Below are 17,337 nucleotides of genomic sequence, written 5' to 3' on the forward strand. Positions count from 1 at the left end.
TAGATGGCAAAATACCTAGAGGCAGACCTCGAAGGAGATGGATTGAACATGTCAAACAAGATCTAGAACAGAGGAGTGGATGGGAACCAAGTACAGGAAGAAGAATGGTACCTGAATCGACTAAAGTGGCGAGTGATCATACATCGCACCTGGGAAACTGGAGACGGTTAACTGATGATGATGATGATGATGATCATGTTAAATACTGGAATCCTTCAAAAGAGACTTTTTATCCTAACAAGTTGACAATTATTTTATGTTCTAAATATGTACTGATGATGGCTCAATAGACCAAGTATACAATGTTATTGTACAGTAGTATTTAATCAATCTTTTAAATTGTAATACACAGTATTGACCAAGCTAGACAAATTAATACTTTCATATTGTGTAGAATGGTACTCGACATCGAAGCGGATGGCTAATATTGCAATGTCGTGTCCCACTCAACAAAGGAGAACAATAGGTTAAATTTGTGAACTACTATGTTTATTTTCCAGAAATCTTATATTAATAGCTTATAATACTAGTATTTTATGAAATAGACCCCAGGGTCTATGAACTGGAACCGAAATGCTACTCCACTGAATAATGCCATCAAGTATCACAACAAAAGCACGAGGTTTATAAAAATCCATCTCCTGTGAAGTGAATAGTGATTCTGTCATATACCACCTGGAAAGGGGAGTGTGAATTTATGCCATATGTACGCAGGGTACTAGCATATCTGTAGAATAATGATGCAGTCAAGGACAAACTGCCTTAATTACTTTACTAAGCAGTCATCCTGAATGGTAATACTAAACCCATATGGCAATTACTGTCAAGCACCATTTACAATGCTAGAGGCGGGAAGTAGTTGAGTACCCACCATACTTACCAGATGTTTCTCCTTGAGATTCTGATTTAACTCCAAATTGAAAGCTTAACTGCATAGGCAATACTGAGCCATAACTTTACATGCCTTACGAGGAATGTTGCAGCTTATCGCATTTAACACCTTCTTCATCAGTGCTAGTGAGTTATTGACTGTCTCAAAGATTATTTGGAAGTTTCCTAATGTGTTCATTAAAGGGCAGACTTCTCAGAGCAACGTAACATTATTCAAATGTGTTCAACATTATAAATAAAGAAAAAATGCACCAACAAGTTCAGTTGGGCTGGTTTTGTTCTCTTCTCTGACCTAACACCCAGCACAAATAACTTGTCTATAGGATATTACTGGTAGCATATAGTGTGTCTATTCCTTAGTATATTTTTGAAATGCCAGAAATAACACACATCTGCCCAACAAAACATAGCTGCCATGACTTGGTAAGTGATCCCAATATACCATTTCCAAAAGTAGCTGTGTTCAGTCTAACCTGACCACATTCTTCAACACATCATAAAAGTAAAATACACAATCACACATTGAACAAGTCCATCCACAAGTTCTTCAGCGCTCCTTGAATGAAAGTAACACTGGTTGATCAGGCTTATTGGGGAAATATCTGCAGTCTAAGTTTCCACCACACCAGCCAATTTCAAAGTGGCGAACAAGCTGAAAAACAGACAGATCATACTTAGAATACCAAGAAATAGATAATAACTGATAAACAAGAGTAGATCACCTACACAGAACAGTTGATACAACATGACAAAATTAGAAGCTCCAGTAGCATGGAAATTCTCTGCAACAATGACAGATAAAGAATTAAAATGACATATACCCTAGTGGAATTAAATTCAAAACATTGTTATTAGGGGTAGATAAAAGAAAGTATACCAAATTTTCTATGCAGGAAACATTAAATACAGGAAAGGAACAAAACAAAATATAACTGTGGAATCTAAAATTAAATTATCAAAGAATCTTGAAAATACATTGGAAAAGATTATTTAATATTGATACATTATTACAAAGGATGATGGCTGAGTTGTGGAAGAGGTTTGCACTCAAGGAAAGCTACCGAGCCATGATTGTCGAGGCGGCTTAACTTGGGTCCGTGCTTCTTTTAGGGAACCATTTATACTCCAAAAAAAATGTTACAATATTGTGTCTTATGGCAAACCTGTCGAGGGTCAGTTTCCTGAATAAAGGATTATATATATTAAAAAATTAATTGTCCCTGCACTATAGAAGCTCAATTGGTAGAATTTGTTATATTGAAAAAGTGACTCGACCTGTAAAAAGACACATTATTAAACAAGGAATAAAAATACACACTATCCTTGTTTAATTTTTCTTTTATAGTAATGTTTTAGTGTAATATTTATATTTAAATTGTGTGTTTGAGAGACTGAGAAGTTTTTAAGTTACATTTAACTGAGTTGACATTGGAAAATATGGCTTCATCATCATCGATCAACGATTTTCCACATGGTAATACCTGAAGAAGTTTATACAGCAGCCCTTCTCTCCAAACTGTGTCATAAGTAGCAGAAAGATCAAAAAAAACAGCAGAGGTTTTCAACTGTTGCTGAAAACCTGCTTCAATGCATGTTGTAAGTGCAAGGACTTGGTCACAACAGCTACGATTCTGCCTAAAACCAGCTTGGTCAATAGGAATATGTTGATTAATTACAATGCTAATTCTGTTGTACAGTAGTCTTTCAAGGAGTTTATAGCAACAACTGAGGAGAGCGATTGGTCTGTAGCTTTGTGGTATATCTTTTGGTTTGCCAGGTTTCAATATACAGTTTGCATATTTGCTGAGAGATCTTTAGAAGATAGGTCCAGCAGCCAATGTTGTTGCTTCCTTAGCACCACCCAGGGGGGTCACGTGTAGGGCTTTTCAAGGTTTAACCTATGGACATTTTCTATGCAGGAAACATTAAATGCAGGAAAGGAACAAAACAAAATATAACTGTGGAATCTAAAATTAAATTATCAAAGAATCTTGAAAATAAATTGGAAAAGATTATTTAATATTGATACATTATTATAAAGGATGATGGCTGAGTTGTGGAAGAGGTTTGCGCTCAAGGCGTAATAAGATCAACTCCTACCCACTGGCTTACTGTCTTGAGCAACATCATGCCTCCTCCATTCCGTAGAGCACAAGCACTGTTGAGAAAATACTCCAAGATAAATGAGAACCCTGACTTGCCCATCCACTCCAATATTCCTGACCTTCAGAGGAACCGATTGAAATCTAGACATCCATCAGTTAAGTTTGCTCAGAAGCTCACAGAAGACAATTTCAACCCCTATGCCCAATGGAAGGAAGATTGGATCTAACAAACAGGTGAACATCTCTGGCCTTTCTTCCCACCTAATTCAATGTCCGATCTCCCAAGAAGAACTTGGAGCATCCTTAATAGGATTTGATGTGGTCATGGTGTCTGTACTGCGTCCCTGTATAAATGCGGAAAGATACAATCCCCCGAGTGTGATTGTGGTGCTCCTTTTCAAACCATCGTACAAATTGTAATGGAGTGTAGCAGAAGAGCCTACCCTGGAAATTGGTTTGATTTTCTAGAGGCCAATACAGAGGCTCTACAATGGATAACGACTTTGGACATTAAAATATAATGTACTTGCTTTCTTGTTTCTGTATATATATGCCATACGATAAATAATAAAATTTATTTTCTGCTCCAGCAAGCTGGGTGCAGGTGTTTACGAGCCTCTTCCAGTTTGTCCTGTCCATCCGCAGCTGATGTTCTACCTTTTGCTGCCAATTTAGATCACGTTTGGCAAGGTCTTCAAAAACTTTCTTTTTCCAACTATCACGATGCCTCCATCTGGGCCTTTTATCAACAACATTTCTCTTGGGGTCCTAATTGGAGCCATCCTTCTCATATGTCCATACTATCGTAATCTGTTTAATTCTAAGGTTTCCAACAGGCTCCTGTCCAATCCAAGTTGTTGCCAACTACTTTCAATCCTTATTTTGTCTCTCCTTGTCTTCTGGAGACATGACTGAAGGAACTTCATTTCAGTGGCCTGTAGGCAACTTTGTGCAGATCTAGTCAACGTTGCTGCTTCCAGTTCGTATGATAGAATTGGTACAAGATAAGTTTTGTAGAGCGTGACCTTGTAAGCTTGGGGAAATGAGTCATCCCAAAGTAAATGACAAATGGTGTGGTAGAATTTTGATGCAGCTTATATTCTACTGCCTATTTCTTGGTTTATGGTATTGTCAGAAGGAACGAAGCTCCCTAAGTATTTGATCAGTTGCTCAACGAAGTCAGTCAGTCAGTTGCAAGCAACATGAGTCGATACACCTTCTAAAGGGACCAGCGGGAAGGTGAGTATTTACCATTCTTTCGCATTCCCACCAATTTTTTTTTTAATGTTTCATGTTTAGTTTAATACTTTAATATTATAAAAATGTAGTTACTGTGATCATAAATCTGTATTGTATTATAAGAAGACGCTACATAAAGGGGCTTTTCAGCCTCAGTGGCATGTAAATCATGATCAATAAATTCAAATTCAAATTCAAATTCAAGTAACAACACATTTTCTCACACTAATTCTTTCTCTCTTCTCTCTTTCTTTTTAGACTTCTAAACATAAATTAACATCAAGCTACATTGGCAGACTAAAGATTCTACATCTGTATTATAAATTAAAATTCAGAGGAGTTTCCACGGCTGTGTTTCAAATCCCCTTACTGTTAAAATCAAATACATTTTGACAGCTTAATGAAGATTTTTACTTAACTTTAATCATACATCATCAACTTAAAGAAACAAAAGAATATATAAGACAGAAAAACATTCTCAGGAAAATATAGTACTCAACTGCACAAAGAAGAAAGAAGACAATAACAGTGATACACAATGTTTTTAGAACTTTTTAAAATGTTACGAATTTAATTTTAAGTATGTTCAATGTCATTTAATTTGTAATTTACCTTCTCAAACTGAAGATGTCCCATACATAAGGATCAAAACATGTACTTGTGACTAAATAAGTGTTTTCTTGATAAGACAAATATATATATATATTGAAAGGTAGAATTCTCTCAATTTTAATTTAATATTGTCAACACAGATACTCAACTATGAAGTTTATAAACTATGGTGTCAATTTACAGTTATATTTTGAAGAAGAAAGCGTTTCCTTGTATGAATTTACCTGGCAGGGAAGATGATATCCAGCACAAAAGACCTAGTCCAAAGGTATACATTTTTTAATAATCTGCTTTATGTCGCACCGACACAGATAGGTCTCATGGCGATGATGGGATGGGAAAGGGCTAGGATTGGGAAGGAAGGAAGGAAGGAAGGAAGGAAGGAAGCGATCATGGCCTTAATTAAGGTATAGCCCCAGCATTTGCCTGGTGTGAAAATGGGAAATCACGGAAAACCATCTTCAGGGCTACCAACTGTGGGGTTCAAACGCACTGTCTCCCGAAAGCAAGCTCACAGCTGTGTGGTCCTAATTGCATGGCCACTTCCTCAGTTCCAAAGAAAAGAACGAGGGAAGATGCTGAAGAACCTGAATACTCTTTTGGCAAAATCGAATGCCATTCATGTGAAATTGATGGTAAATGTGCAGTGAAATTCTGTGATGCTCCGTGGTGCGGAAATAACTGAGCCCTCAGCAAGAAGCTCAGGGTTCGAGTGCCTTTCGAGCTGGTTTTTATCTCTTTACTCTCATATTTCTAAATCTCCTGGGGTAGTTCTCACTCTAGCTGAAAAAATTTTTACTAAACAATTGGTTCACAAACATTCACTCTGATTGAAAAGAGAGGGAAAGGAAAAGAAAGGAATGAGCTTCCTCAAGTTCATGGAATTATTCCTGTAACTCCAGTACATATTCATTAGCTCATCCATCACTTATGCTCACGAGTACCAGAAAGTCAACTGTCTCTCTAAAAGATTATTTAATCGCATATCCACAACATGTGCAACAGCTTGAAGGTCACTTGCAAAACGGAACAAATAAAACCATTCTCTAAACGATTTGAGAAAATCTATATAAAGGTATTTTGCCTGTACATTGCTCAGAATTAAGAGAAAAGTACTGTATTTCTGTATTGGCAGTGTCCACAGTAAGTAGAAATTGCAAATTTTAATTTTCCGTCATGTCTGTCTGTCTGTCTGTCTGTCTGTCTGTCTGTCTGTCTGTCTGTCTGTCTGTCTGTCTGTCTGTCTGTCTGTCTGTCTGTCTGTCTGTCTGTCTGTCTGTCTGTCTGTCTGTCTGTCTGTCTGTCTGTCTGTCTGTCTGTCTGTCTATCTGTCTGTCTGTCTGTCTGTCTGTATATGTATTGTATGTGCATCATGAGGGAACAGATGAACAGAATTTAATGAAAATCAATAAGCAAAGACAGAAATGAGGCACTACAATCCAAGCTATAAATCACTTTATTCATACTGGGTGAAACAGTAGTTTAGGAGAAGCCTTAAAATTAAATTCTCAAATATTTACCGGTACTGAATGTTATTACTGGTCCTATCGATAAACACTACATAACAAAAGTTATAGATAATACAATTTACGATCACTTAGGTCTCGTACAGTTTTACCGTATCGGCTATGATAACAGCAATATTTATGAATTTAGATTTTTGCTGCTTAGTCCATATCAATGCTGAGCCTCGAGAAAATGGTTAAATAAAGTTTAATGAAAATCGGTATATAAAGTCAAGGAATAAGGCAATACAGTCTAGGCTATAAATAATTTTATTTATGCTGCATAAAATGGTAGTTTACGGGAAGGCCTAAAATTTAGTTCTCAAATATCAACGTTATTAGCGTCTTTATCGATAAATACTACACTACAGGAGTTGTCAAAAATGCTATTTTCAATCATTTATGTCTTTTATGTCGTGTACGTCATTTATGTTTTAATATACCAGCTATATAAACAGTGGTATTCATAATTTAGACTTTTGTTACTTAGTCCATGTTAACGCTGAGCATCGCTAACGTGGAAATATTGTTCAGTAGTGTTTACTGGTGATAGGGGAGTTTTGTCGTTTTCAGGTGTTCATCAGCCCATATCGGCAAGGAAAATTGTGGAGATGACTGTCAAAATAAGAAAAGGTCATGAAGGAACGTCATGAAAGGATGAAGGACTCTCTTTACATTGGATGCCCTAAGAGTCAGAAGAAAACTAGATGTGAAGGCCTACAGTATCAAAAGTATACAAAATTGATCAACAATAACATTACATAGACTACTGTTTGTTGTAATGTGCTTTGTCTCTTCTGCTGCCACAGATCTCTGATAGATGGTATTACTGTTGTGTGCCATGTAAAACAGCCTTCCTGAATAATGACAGGAAGTAGCTTGGGAGTTAGATAACTTTGTTTTTTAGCATGCTATTCCTCTGGTTCATACATGTTCTGATAACTACTGGTACATGACACACTGATTTATCATTGTATTCCAGCTATTCGTTCCCTGCTATGAAGCTCTGATAGGAATGGGTAGTGTGCACACTTAACAGAAAATGGCAGAACAATGTTCGCCGGTGTTTGTGGCTGGGTCATTTCATCTCTGGAAATAGGCAAGGTTAGAACTTCAATGTAGTATTGTTCGTGAAAAGTGAGAAACTGTACCATTTCATTTGATCGAGCAATTTATACGATAGCTTTGCTTTTAAATGTGATATTCCAATCTGTTAATATTGTATTCTGACAAGAATACTGATGTCATTGTAATCAACTTCAGTTTAATATTTTTATTTGTCTGTCACAGCATCATGGGAAAATGGATAAGTGGATTTTAATAAAACTTGGTGTTTTGGTTTAGATAATGTCGAGTTTGATCTTAGCTCTAAGTTGTTCAAAACATTTTAGGAGGAGGGGATGCTTCATAAGGGGCCTAAAGCATATTTCAATATTGTGCTTGGCACCGTCACTAAAATTGCTCACAGTTTAGGTAAAACCAAGGACAAATTGTCCCCTCTACTACACCCTGGGGTATACAAAAATCCCTGTACTTGCGGCAAGGTATACTTTGGCCAAACATGCCAGTCCATTGGTACTCCTATCAAGGAACAAAAACCAAATATTCGTGTCAACCAGCCTCTTATCCACACTAAACACTACAGGTCGGATTATACGGGGAAATGTGGAAATACGTAAAAAAAACCTAACAATTTTAACAGGGACACTGGCTACCAATTAATACATGGTTGCCAGCCATGAAGGATTTACGTAGGTAGTTCTCTTCCCTGTTCTTTCATTACTGGTATTTTCAATTTGGTGTTTTCCAAATTAGTACATTCCTCATTAGCAGGTGTTCCATTCCAGCCTTGTGTTAGTTACATACTTTCATAACGTATGTACACCTGTTATGCCCCCTTCCCAGACCGACTCTAGATGGTGCCATCAGCTGCCACTTGGAATGCTAATGTTGTACTAGTGCACAGTGAGCCATCTAGTGACGAATGGACGTATCACTTCCTATTACTAACGGCTACATTCAAAACTTCATTATTGGATAAGTCTTCCTCGTGAACACTCAAGATTTTCTTTTGAAGACACGGAGCAAAGTTCTCTGCGAAATGTGATGAATTTCACCTTATTTTCTTGACACAGTGTAAGCCCAAAAAGCCTCTATCATGTCTATCATACCTATCTATTACATTACGATTGTCAGAAGTGCACACTTTACAGTATGTTGTTATACATTCCTTTCAAATGTACTTTCACAGATCATGCACATAGCACCTGTCTTCCTATTCCGCCGCCAGGTACAAAACCTGCAACTTACAGGTGCACCAGAGGTTTTGATGACTTTTGCCTGTGAGGGATGTTGGCAAGCTGCTGGACTTGCAATTTTGGCTGCCAAAGGAGGCTTTCAACTGCAGATCTAGAATTTGAATGTTAGGCAGTAGGAAACGTGTTACAGTCTGTGAGAAATAATACTTACGTCAAGATGTTAGAGAAGAAATTTACAAACATAAAAAATTAAATAAACACAACAGAATCACACCCTGTACTTGCAACAGCAACTAACTGCACACACAAGTTGTGACTGTATTGGTGCAGCACTACAATATACACACACAGTTCCTCCAAGAAACATTCTCTAATTGAAAGTAACCAGCCTGAGTTATCAATAATGAGTGCAGGGAAGGATGCATGACATGGCAGTTATGTTGTAGCCTGTAAAGCTCATGAGAAGCAAAATATAACACATGAGGTCTAAAAGACTGTGGATGACTAATTAACCATATAGGGGGCAGCATCAGACAAGAACAAAACTACATTTTCCTAACAAATTCCCTGATCACAATAACAACACTGTATTACCGAACACTTTCCTGATTGCTGTATGATTTGTTGCTGATATTTCTTCCACTGTTAAAAGATAATTCTTTGAAATTTAATTCGGACTGAGTACACCAACAATTACAATACTTACAGATCATTTAAATGCATCTGGAGTTTCACCCAAATTAGCCCAGATTAGATTATTTTTTATACAATTATGAATTTCTTGTACTGTTTCTTCATATATGAATGGAACATAATTTCTTCATCCTCCAGATCTGAGCAATGACTTGGATAGTGTTGTCTATTGCCTTGTCACCTCTCCACTTTATTATCTCAGCCGATATCAAATTATTTCCAGTCGCCTTGTTATTCTTCAGGTCCATGAATTGTTTTACATAACTATCATAACTCTAAATAGAAGCCTCTACATTTTCTATGACTAGTGGTTTGAAAACCAACCATAGAAAGATTGGAAGAGTCAAAAAATTTAAGTACGTGGGTGAAATAATCCAAAAGAATGGCCTAGAGCAAGAAGTGACCAGTATCAGGATCTGGAAATTAGAGTGGGCTCACTAAAACCATCTATAATAATAAGATGCTGAGTATAGGAGCTAAACTAAGATACAACCTGTGACAATAAAGTTCGGTGAATGAAGTCAGAACGGTCGATCCAGCAACACTGGCGACACACAACGCTGCACCTGCGTAGCAGCAGGTTTTGACCACTTGCTCCCAACATTGTTCAGTAGAGCATCTTGTGTGTGCCATGTAAGACCTGTTTGACACAGTGCGTGTTTAGAGCATTGGTTCTGAACCGTGAACAGGAACATGAACGACCAAAAGATCAATGTACAGTTTTGTTTTAAGCTTGGCTAGACACCGAAAGAAACGCATGCGATGCTGGTACATGTTTATAAAGATTAAGCACTGTCACTGAAGTGTGTGTACGAGTGGTTCGCCCATTTTCAGGTGTTTCTGACAACCCCCATAGTGGAACACCGGCGACCACTGTCAGTGACAAAAACACTGAGAAGGTGAGGACATCAATCACGAACGATCGGTGATTAACTGTGCGCATGACAGCAGATAAAATACAGATTAACCGTGAATCCATGCGACAAATCGTTATCCAGAAGTTAGGGTAGAGGAAAACGTGTTCTCGTCTTGTGCCACATCACTTGACTGACGATGAGAAGCAGGCACGTTTAGAAGCTTCACAGGATTTTGTCGAAACAGCGGATGCGACACCAAATTTCTTGAACTTTATTGTCACTGAGGATGAAACCTGGTGTCTCAGGTACGGCCCTAAAACGAAATGGCATAGCATGGAATGGCGCTCTCCGGGATCCACTCGTCGGAAAAAGGTCAGAGCCGAAAAGTCACGCATCAAAACGATGCTCATCATCTTTTTCGATAGTCAAGGCATTATCCACAAGGAATTTCTACCTGAGAGAACGGCGTTGAATGCTGCACAGTACATTGAAATTTTGACCTGTTTCATGAAATGTCTACTCAGGGTATGACCCCAGTACACACAACAAGGTTTATGGTCTTTTGTCCATGACAACGCTCATCCACACACAGCCAATATCGTCAAACAGTTCATGGCAAAAAAGGGGGTGGTGCAACTTGAACATCCCCCATACTCGCCAGATCTCAATCCTCCAGACTTCTTCCTATTCCCATGACTCAAACTCGCTTTGAAAGGAAAGAGATTTGACAATATTCCTGACATCCAACGAAACGTGGCGAGGCTTTTGAACACCATCCCAAAGGAAGCCTTCTTGCAAAGTTTCCAGGACATGTAACGCCGATCTCAGCAGTGCATAGTTATGGGAGGGGACTATTTTGAAGGACAGTAAGGTCACTGTCATGCATTGTTCATCTATGTTGATAGTACAGGACTATTCACCAAACTTTATTGTCACAGGACGTATTATAGCAGGGTTGTTAAGCCAGAAGTTTTGTATGCTTCAAAGATGCTGTGCACGAATCGAAAAGGACAAGTCAACCAGTTACTTAAAAGAGAATGCAGGCTACTATGAAAGATCTTGATCAACAGATGGGTTGACGGGCAGGTTCGATTAAGGTCCAACAAAAAAGTATACAGCAAGATAGAACTAATAACAAAGGCAATTAAACAGAGAAGACTGCTGTTCTATGGGCACATCTTCCGTATGAATAACGAGCACCTCGTAAAGAAAATCCGGAATTTTCTGAATCCGAAGGCATCCAAGTTAAAATGGTTCCAAGAGTGTGAGAAAAATAGGCCTTGCGGGAAATAAAATCAATGACCAGGATAGTTTCAGAAGGATTGTGAAAAAGTATTTACTCTACTTGTAAAATGGATCTCTGCTGGGCGATCTATGGCTAAGTTTGTAATTAATTTTGTTTGTGTCACCAGAAATCGTTTACATGCCAACATCGTACGACATGAGAGTGTCAAATGGACTTTTATTGCCCTTGAAATATCCAACTACTTGTGCCGAGTAGTAGTGGTGGTGGTAGTAGGAAGAGGAGATTTTATATTAATTATTTAGTGGATATGAAGGGAGGGCCTTTGGCTCTATGTCTATGAACATGAAGTCTGAGTCACCACCTTAAGGCAGGCTCTCTTTCATTACAGTACTAAGAACTTCCAAAAAATGTTCAAAGTTTTGGGATAATACTCTTCTTAAATAATTATGTAAGCCATTAGAACAATGCATTCTAATTAGCAAAAATTATAAAATTATAAGAGAATAAAAAATGAAACTGTAACAACAAGCAAAAATTTCTTTCTGAAGGAAAAAGTTAAAAAAAGAACACATACCTTAAGGAGTAAAATAAGCATGTTTTGTTCAGCCAGTCGACGTGCAATGCAAGTTCTTGGACCATGTCCAAATGGTAATACCAAATATGGGCTTGTTTGCTGATATAGGGCATGGTCCTTGAGCCACCTTTCAGGAAGAAATGCTTTTGCCTCAGTAAAATATTCTTCCAGCTGACATGTCACCTGATTCTGAGTCACTACAACAGTCTGTTTAAAAAACAAAAGAAAGCTGTTACAGTGAAATCTGTATACGCCCGATTTATCATATGGGTTTGGTGCGTTGACTAGTTTAGCGTTATGAAATATGTCAAGATTTCTGTTGTTGGTTTTAAAAGAGATGTTGATCTTTTTCTTCAAAATTTTTGTGATTCTATAGACATTAGGATTAAATGTGAATGTTGAGTAGACTTTTGGTCTAGTTATTTCTTTTTCTAGGTTTGATTTCGGTCTTGCTTGAACTTATAAATTATTCGTTCTATGAAACTACGATTATAGCCGTTATGGGCTGCAATACTACGTATTGTTTTTAGTTCTCTATTTGAGTCCGATTTTGACATGGGAATGCTAAAAGCCCAGTGTATCATACTATTATAGGTTGCTCGCTTTTGGCTGGGTGGGTGTATGGAGTCCTTATGAATGGTTGTAGCGGTGTGTGTGTTTGTTTTCTATAGATCTTATATTTAAAGGAATGCGGGAGCCGAGTGATTGTTAAATCTAAGAAGTTAAGGGCTCTGTTGTCCTCGGATTCTATTGTAAACTTAATATCTGGATCAATATTATTAAGGTGTGCCAGGGTGGTAGGTGCGTCTGAAATGTGCTGGTCCATAACTATAAACGTATCATCAACAAATCTGGCCCACAAGAGAATGTTATTAAATTTCTTATCATCTTCTATTCTAGTATGTTCAAGGAAATCTAGATATATATCAGCCAAAATGCCAGACGCTGTGACCCCATGGCCAGTCCATCTTGTTTGTATATCACTTTGTCGAATGTAAAGTAATTGCTATTAACCAACAGTTTAAGGATGGTCATAAAATCTGCTATTTCTAATTGACTGAGTTTGCTGTGAGTACGTAAGTTTTTTGAAATTATTGGTAGTACTTTTTCTGGTTTTATGTTTGCATACATGTTGATGATATCAAATGAATGCATCGTATAATGGGGTTGCATTTTAAAGTTGTCTAGTTTTTTAACTAATTCTAGAGTGTACATCACGGATTTGTTTGCTTGAAAAGTATAGTGTTTTCTTAGGAACTGTTGTATAAATCGTCATCTTCAGCCAAAATGTGAGAAATAGGCATAGGCGTAAGCATGCAGACATTTACATTATACAAGATGTTAAATCAGTGTGAATAAATAAGAGACATGAAATAGTGAATTACAATGTCAGTTTACAAAATGGTCATGAAGGGTGAGTCAAAATTGTATAAACATGAGTTAGGGCTCAAAAAACATAATCACTTAAAAAAACATATAAACCGCAACAAAACCACGTGGAAGTTCGAGATGATATTGGCATTGGAGATTCAAATTATTTCAGACACTCTTCCATTGAATGTTGCCTCCCACGAGTGTAGTATAAAACATAGGTTAGATTTTAACAATCTTAGAGGATCGAATCAAAAAGGACAAGCCCACGTACATGGCATTCGTAGATCTAGAAAAGGCATTCGATAATGTTGATTGGACCAAGCTATTTATGATTCTGAAGATGATAGGGATCAGATACCGAGAACGGAGAATTATCTACAATCTGTATAAAAATCAGTCTGCAGTGATAAGAATCGAGGGCTTTGAAAAAGAAGCAGCAATCCAGAAAGGAGTGAGGCAAGGCTGCAGTTTGTCCCCTCTCCTTTTCAATGTTTACATAGAACAGGCAGTAAAGGAAAGCAAAGAGAAATTTGGAAAGAGAATCACAGTCCAAGGAGAGGAAATCAAAACCTTGAGATTTGCCGATGATATTGTTATTTTATCTGAGACTGCAGAAGATCTCGAGAAGTTGCTGAATGGTATGGATGAAGTCTTGGGTAAGGAGTACAAGATGAAAATAAATAAGTCCAAAACAAAAGTAATGGAGTGCAGTCGAACGAAGGCAGGTGATGTAGGAAATATTAGATTAGGAAATGAAGTCTTAAAGGAAGTAGATGAATATTGTTACTTGGGTAGTAAAATAACTAACGATGGCAGAAGTAAGGAGGACATAAAATGCAGACTAGCACAAGCAAGGAAGAGCTTTCTTAAGAAAAGAAATTTGCTCACTTCAAACATTGATATAGGAATTAGAAAGATGTTTTTGAAGACTTTCGTGTGGAGCGTGGCATTGTATGGAAGTGAAACATGGACGATAACTAGCTCAGAAAGAGAATAGAAGCTTTTGAAATGTGGTGTTACAGAAGAATGCTGAAGGTGAGATGGATAGATCTTATCACGAATGAAGAGATACTGAATCGAATTGGTGAGAGGATATCGATTTGGCTAAATTTGACGAGAAGAAGAGATAGAATGATAGGACACATCTTAAGACACCCAGGACTTGTTCAGTTGGTTTTTGAAGGAAGTGTAGGTGGTAAGAACGGAAGGGGTAGACCAAGGTATGAATATGACAAGCAGATTGGAGCAGATGTAGGATGCAATAGTTATGTAGAAATGAAAAGGTTAGCACAGTATAGGGTGGCATGGAGAGCTGCATCAAACCAGTCTATGGACTGATGACTCAACACACACACAAGATGTCTTATACAGCAAATTTACATGTTGACGTAACTATGTAGCCTAACTGACCTTTCAAAACCAGCAATTCTCCATTTGCTGTTGTTGAATGTGTGAACCAATACATCATATTGGTAGAAACATCTCTACAGATAACTGGTTCACAAGTGTTGACCGTTGTGACTTGCTGCATGGCCAGTACAATCTAACTTTATTAGGTACTGTTAGGAAGAGCAAACGTCAATTCCCCCCACAGTTTCTATAGCAGCAATCAAGCGTATACTAGATTCTTACATTCCTATGAAGTAGAAAAATGTTTTCCTTGTCAGTTAAAAACACTATAATGACAGCATGGAGGATGTAACATGAAAACCAGAAATGATTGTTTCATATAACATGTCTAAGTATGGTGGTGTTGTGGTCGATCAGCTAAAGTGCTGATTACAGCTGTGCTAGGAACACTGCTCCCTGGCCAATGGTAGTGCTTTTTGGACTAATTAATATTTCTGGCGTAACCACTCAGGTGGTCTTCATTCACAATTGTCCTGCTGCTATTGTCTGGTGTAAATTCTTGGCCAGGTTGGCAACTGACCTCATGAAAATCCATGCTGTTCAAAGAGCTTCTATTTCTAATATTCTTATGCTCATCAGAGATAGGTCAAGGGAAATTTAAAGCATCAAAGAGAATGTCCAACAGAGCTCAGAACCTCCAAAGGAACGGGGCAGATACAAATGATGTACATCTAAACAGAACTGGAAGACAAAATACTTCTGCAAGAAGTGTCAGAAGTTTTTGTGTTTTGAACATTCATGTGTTGTGCCATGACTGTCTGAAAGGCTATATATGTACACATATTTACAAAGGCAGATCAAATATAAACGGGAATTTGAGTGTACATCTGCTGTTAGTAATAATTCTGAGGCGGGGCTTTGCCAAGATTTTGGTGGGGGTGCCTGGAGAAGGGGTTTGCGCGCGCGAATGACAGTGGAGAGCTGGGCTGCTTCAGTACACCATGAGTGAGCAAGAGGTGAATGTGTATGTTGTGCAATGCATCATTAGCAAACTTCTCGCAAAAGCACCAATCCTTCCGAAATTTTTGAGATGGCTCCGCACACAGTTTGGACAAGAAACACTTTCGCAGACTCGAATGTATGACGGGGCTATAAAATTTATGGCAGGAAGAGCTGGGGAAAATGAACCTCATGAAAGGAGACCGCGGAAAAGCATCACTGCAGACATTGTTGCTATTCATGACATTATTGGTGAAGATCAGCGAATAAAAATTTTGCAGATTGTTTCAGCCGTAGGAATAACCTATGGAAGAGTTCAAACCATTATCCGAGATGAACTCCATTTCAGAAAATTGTCTGCCAGGTGGGTTCCTCGTCTCCTCAACCAGAAACAAAAAACTTTACGCCAGGAAGTTTGTCAGAGACTCCTGCGTTGCTAGGAGGAGGAAGAAGAGGATTTCTTGCGTCGCATTGTGACTTCTGATGAAACTTGGGTTCATCATTTCACCCCAGAGTCAAAGCAAGCAAGCATGGAGTGGCAGCGAATAGACAAAGCAGGTCTGGTCAAAATACGCCCATCTGCTGGACAGATACTTGCAACCGTTTTCTGGGACTCCAAGGAAAATTAATGCAGCCTATTACTGTCACCTTTTGGATGAGCAAAAGCTGCGTATCACAACAAGCGATGCCGGCAACCAATCCGAAGCGTCATTCTTCTCAATGACAATGCAAGTCCGCATACTGCCGCTTTAACACGGGAAAAACTGAAGGAAATTCACTGGACACCTCTGGAACACCCTCCGTACAGTCCAGATTTATCACCCTGTGACTACCATTTGTTTGGACCACTCAAACATGACCTAGGAGGACAGCGGTTCAATGATGATGCAAGTGTAGAAGAGTCTGTGTGCAACTGGCTCCACATATGTCTCTCTTCTTTCTATCAGGACAGCATTAAAAACTTACCAATGCGATGGACAAAAAGTGTATCGAAGGCAGGAAACTATATAGAAAAGTGATCTCCATATGTGTATTTTTTGGTTGATGCAATAAATTTTAAAAAATAATTTCCGTTTATATTTGATCCACCCTCGTATAAACCAATGATCATAATAAGTGTAATGTTATTGAATTCTAAAACAATATTACCAGGGAATAATTTTCACTTGTAATAATTCAGGTATTTAATTCTTGGGAGTGCTGTCATTAAAGCTTCATAAGTTTAAATATTTGTATATTCTTTGGTTCAAATATGTTCAAGAGACCGAAAACAAATGGAAATAGTCAAAACTAGTCTATGGAACCAAAGTCACTAAAGATGAGAGTAAACAGAGGGTTAAGAAAAGACTCAGTAAACAATTGATAGGGAACCAGCCACCTGGGCGACAGCCCTAAATGCAGATCAGTGGTGACTGATCAAAAAAATTACAATTTTTTATTTTATTTAATGCCTATCTATATATTTATTTATTTATTTATTTAGCGTATGGCTTTACAGATATAACACACAATGATTTTGTTGCTCACGTCCGTAGGTTTTACCTTAGAGTACCCTACACGTGATCCCCGGGTGGTGCTAAGCGAGCAACAGCGAACAGGCGACCAGACATATTTCTCTCCTGGTCAAGATACAA

At 38.0% G+C, this 17,337-nt stretch overlaps 1 protein-coding gene across 1 annotated transcript in view; it reads right to left on the reverse strand.

Moving 5' to 3' along the window:
• Positions 1 to 396: 396 nt before the first annotated feature.
• The window catches only part of dib (Cytochrome P450 302a1, mitochondrial), a 63,413-nt gene continuing 46,472 nt past the window's right edge, over positions 397 to 17,337 (reverse strand). Inside the window, exons 8-9 of the mRNA XM_067143538.2 lie at positions 11,981 to 12,187; positions 397 to 1,543 (exon numbers count right to left, since the gene is read on the reverse strand). Coding sequence (XP_066999639.2) covers positions 1,439 to 1,543; positions 11,981 to 12,187 — 312 coding nt within the window. The 3' untranslated portion in view covers positions 397 to 1,438. The remainder of the gene's footprint in view (positions 1,544 to 11,980; positions 12,188 to 17,337) is intronic.

Source organism: Anabrus simplex, chromosome 1 (assembly GCF_040414725.1).
Source record: "Anabrus simplex isolate iqAnaSimp1 chromosome 1, ASM4041472v1, whole genome shotgun sequence".
NCBI classification, from domain to species: domain Eukaryota; kingdom Metazoa; phylum Arthropoda; class Insecta; order Orthoptera; family Tettigoniidae; genus Anabrus; species Anabrus simplex.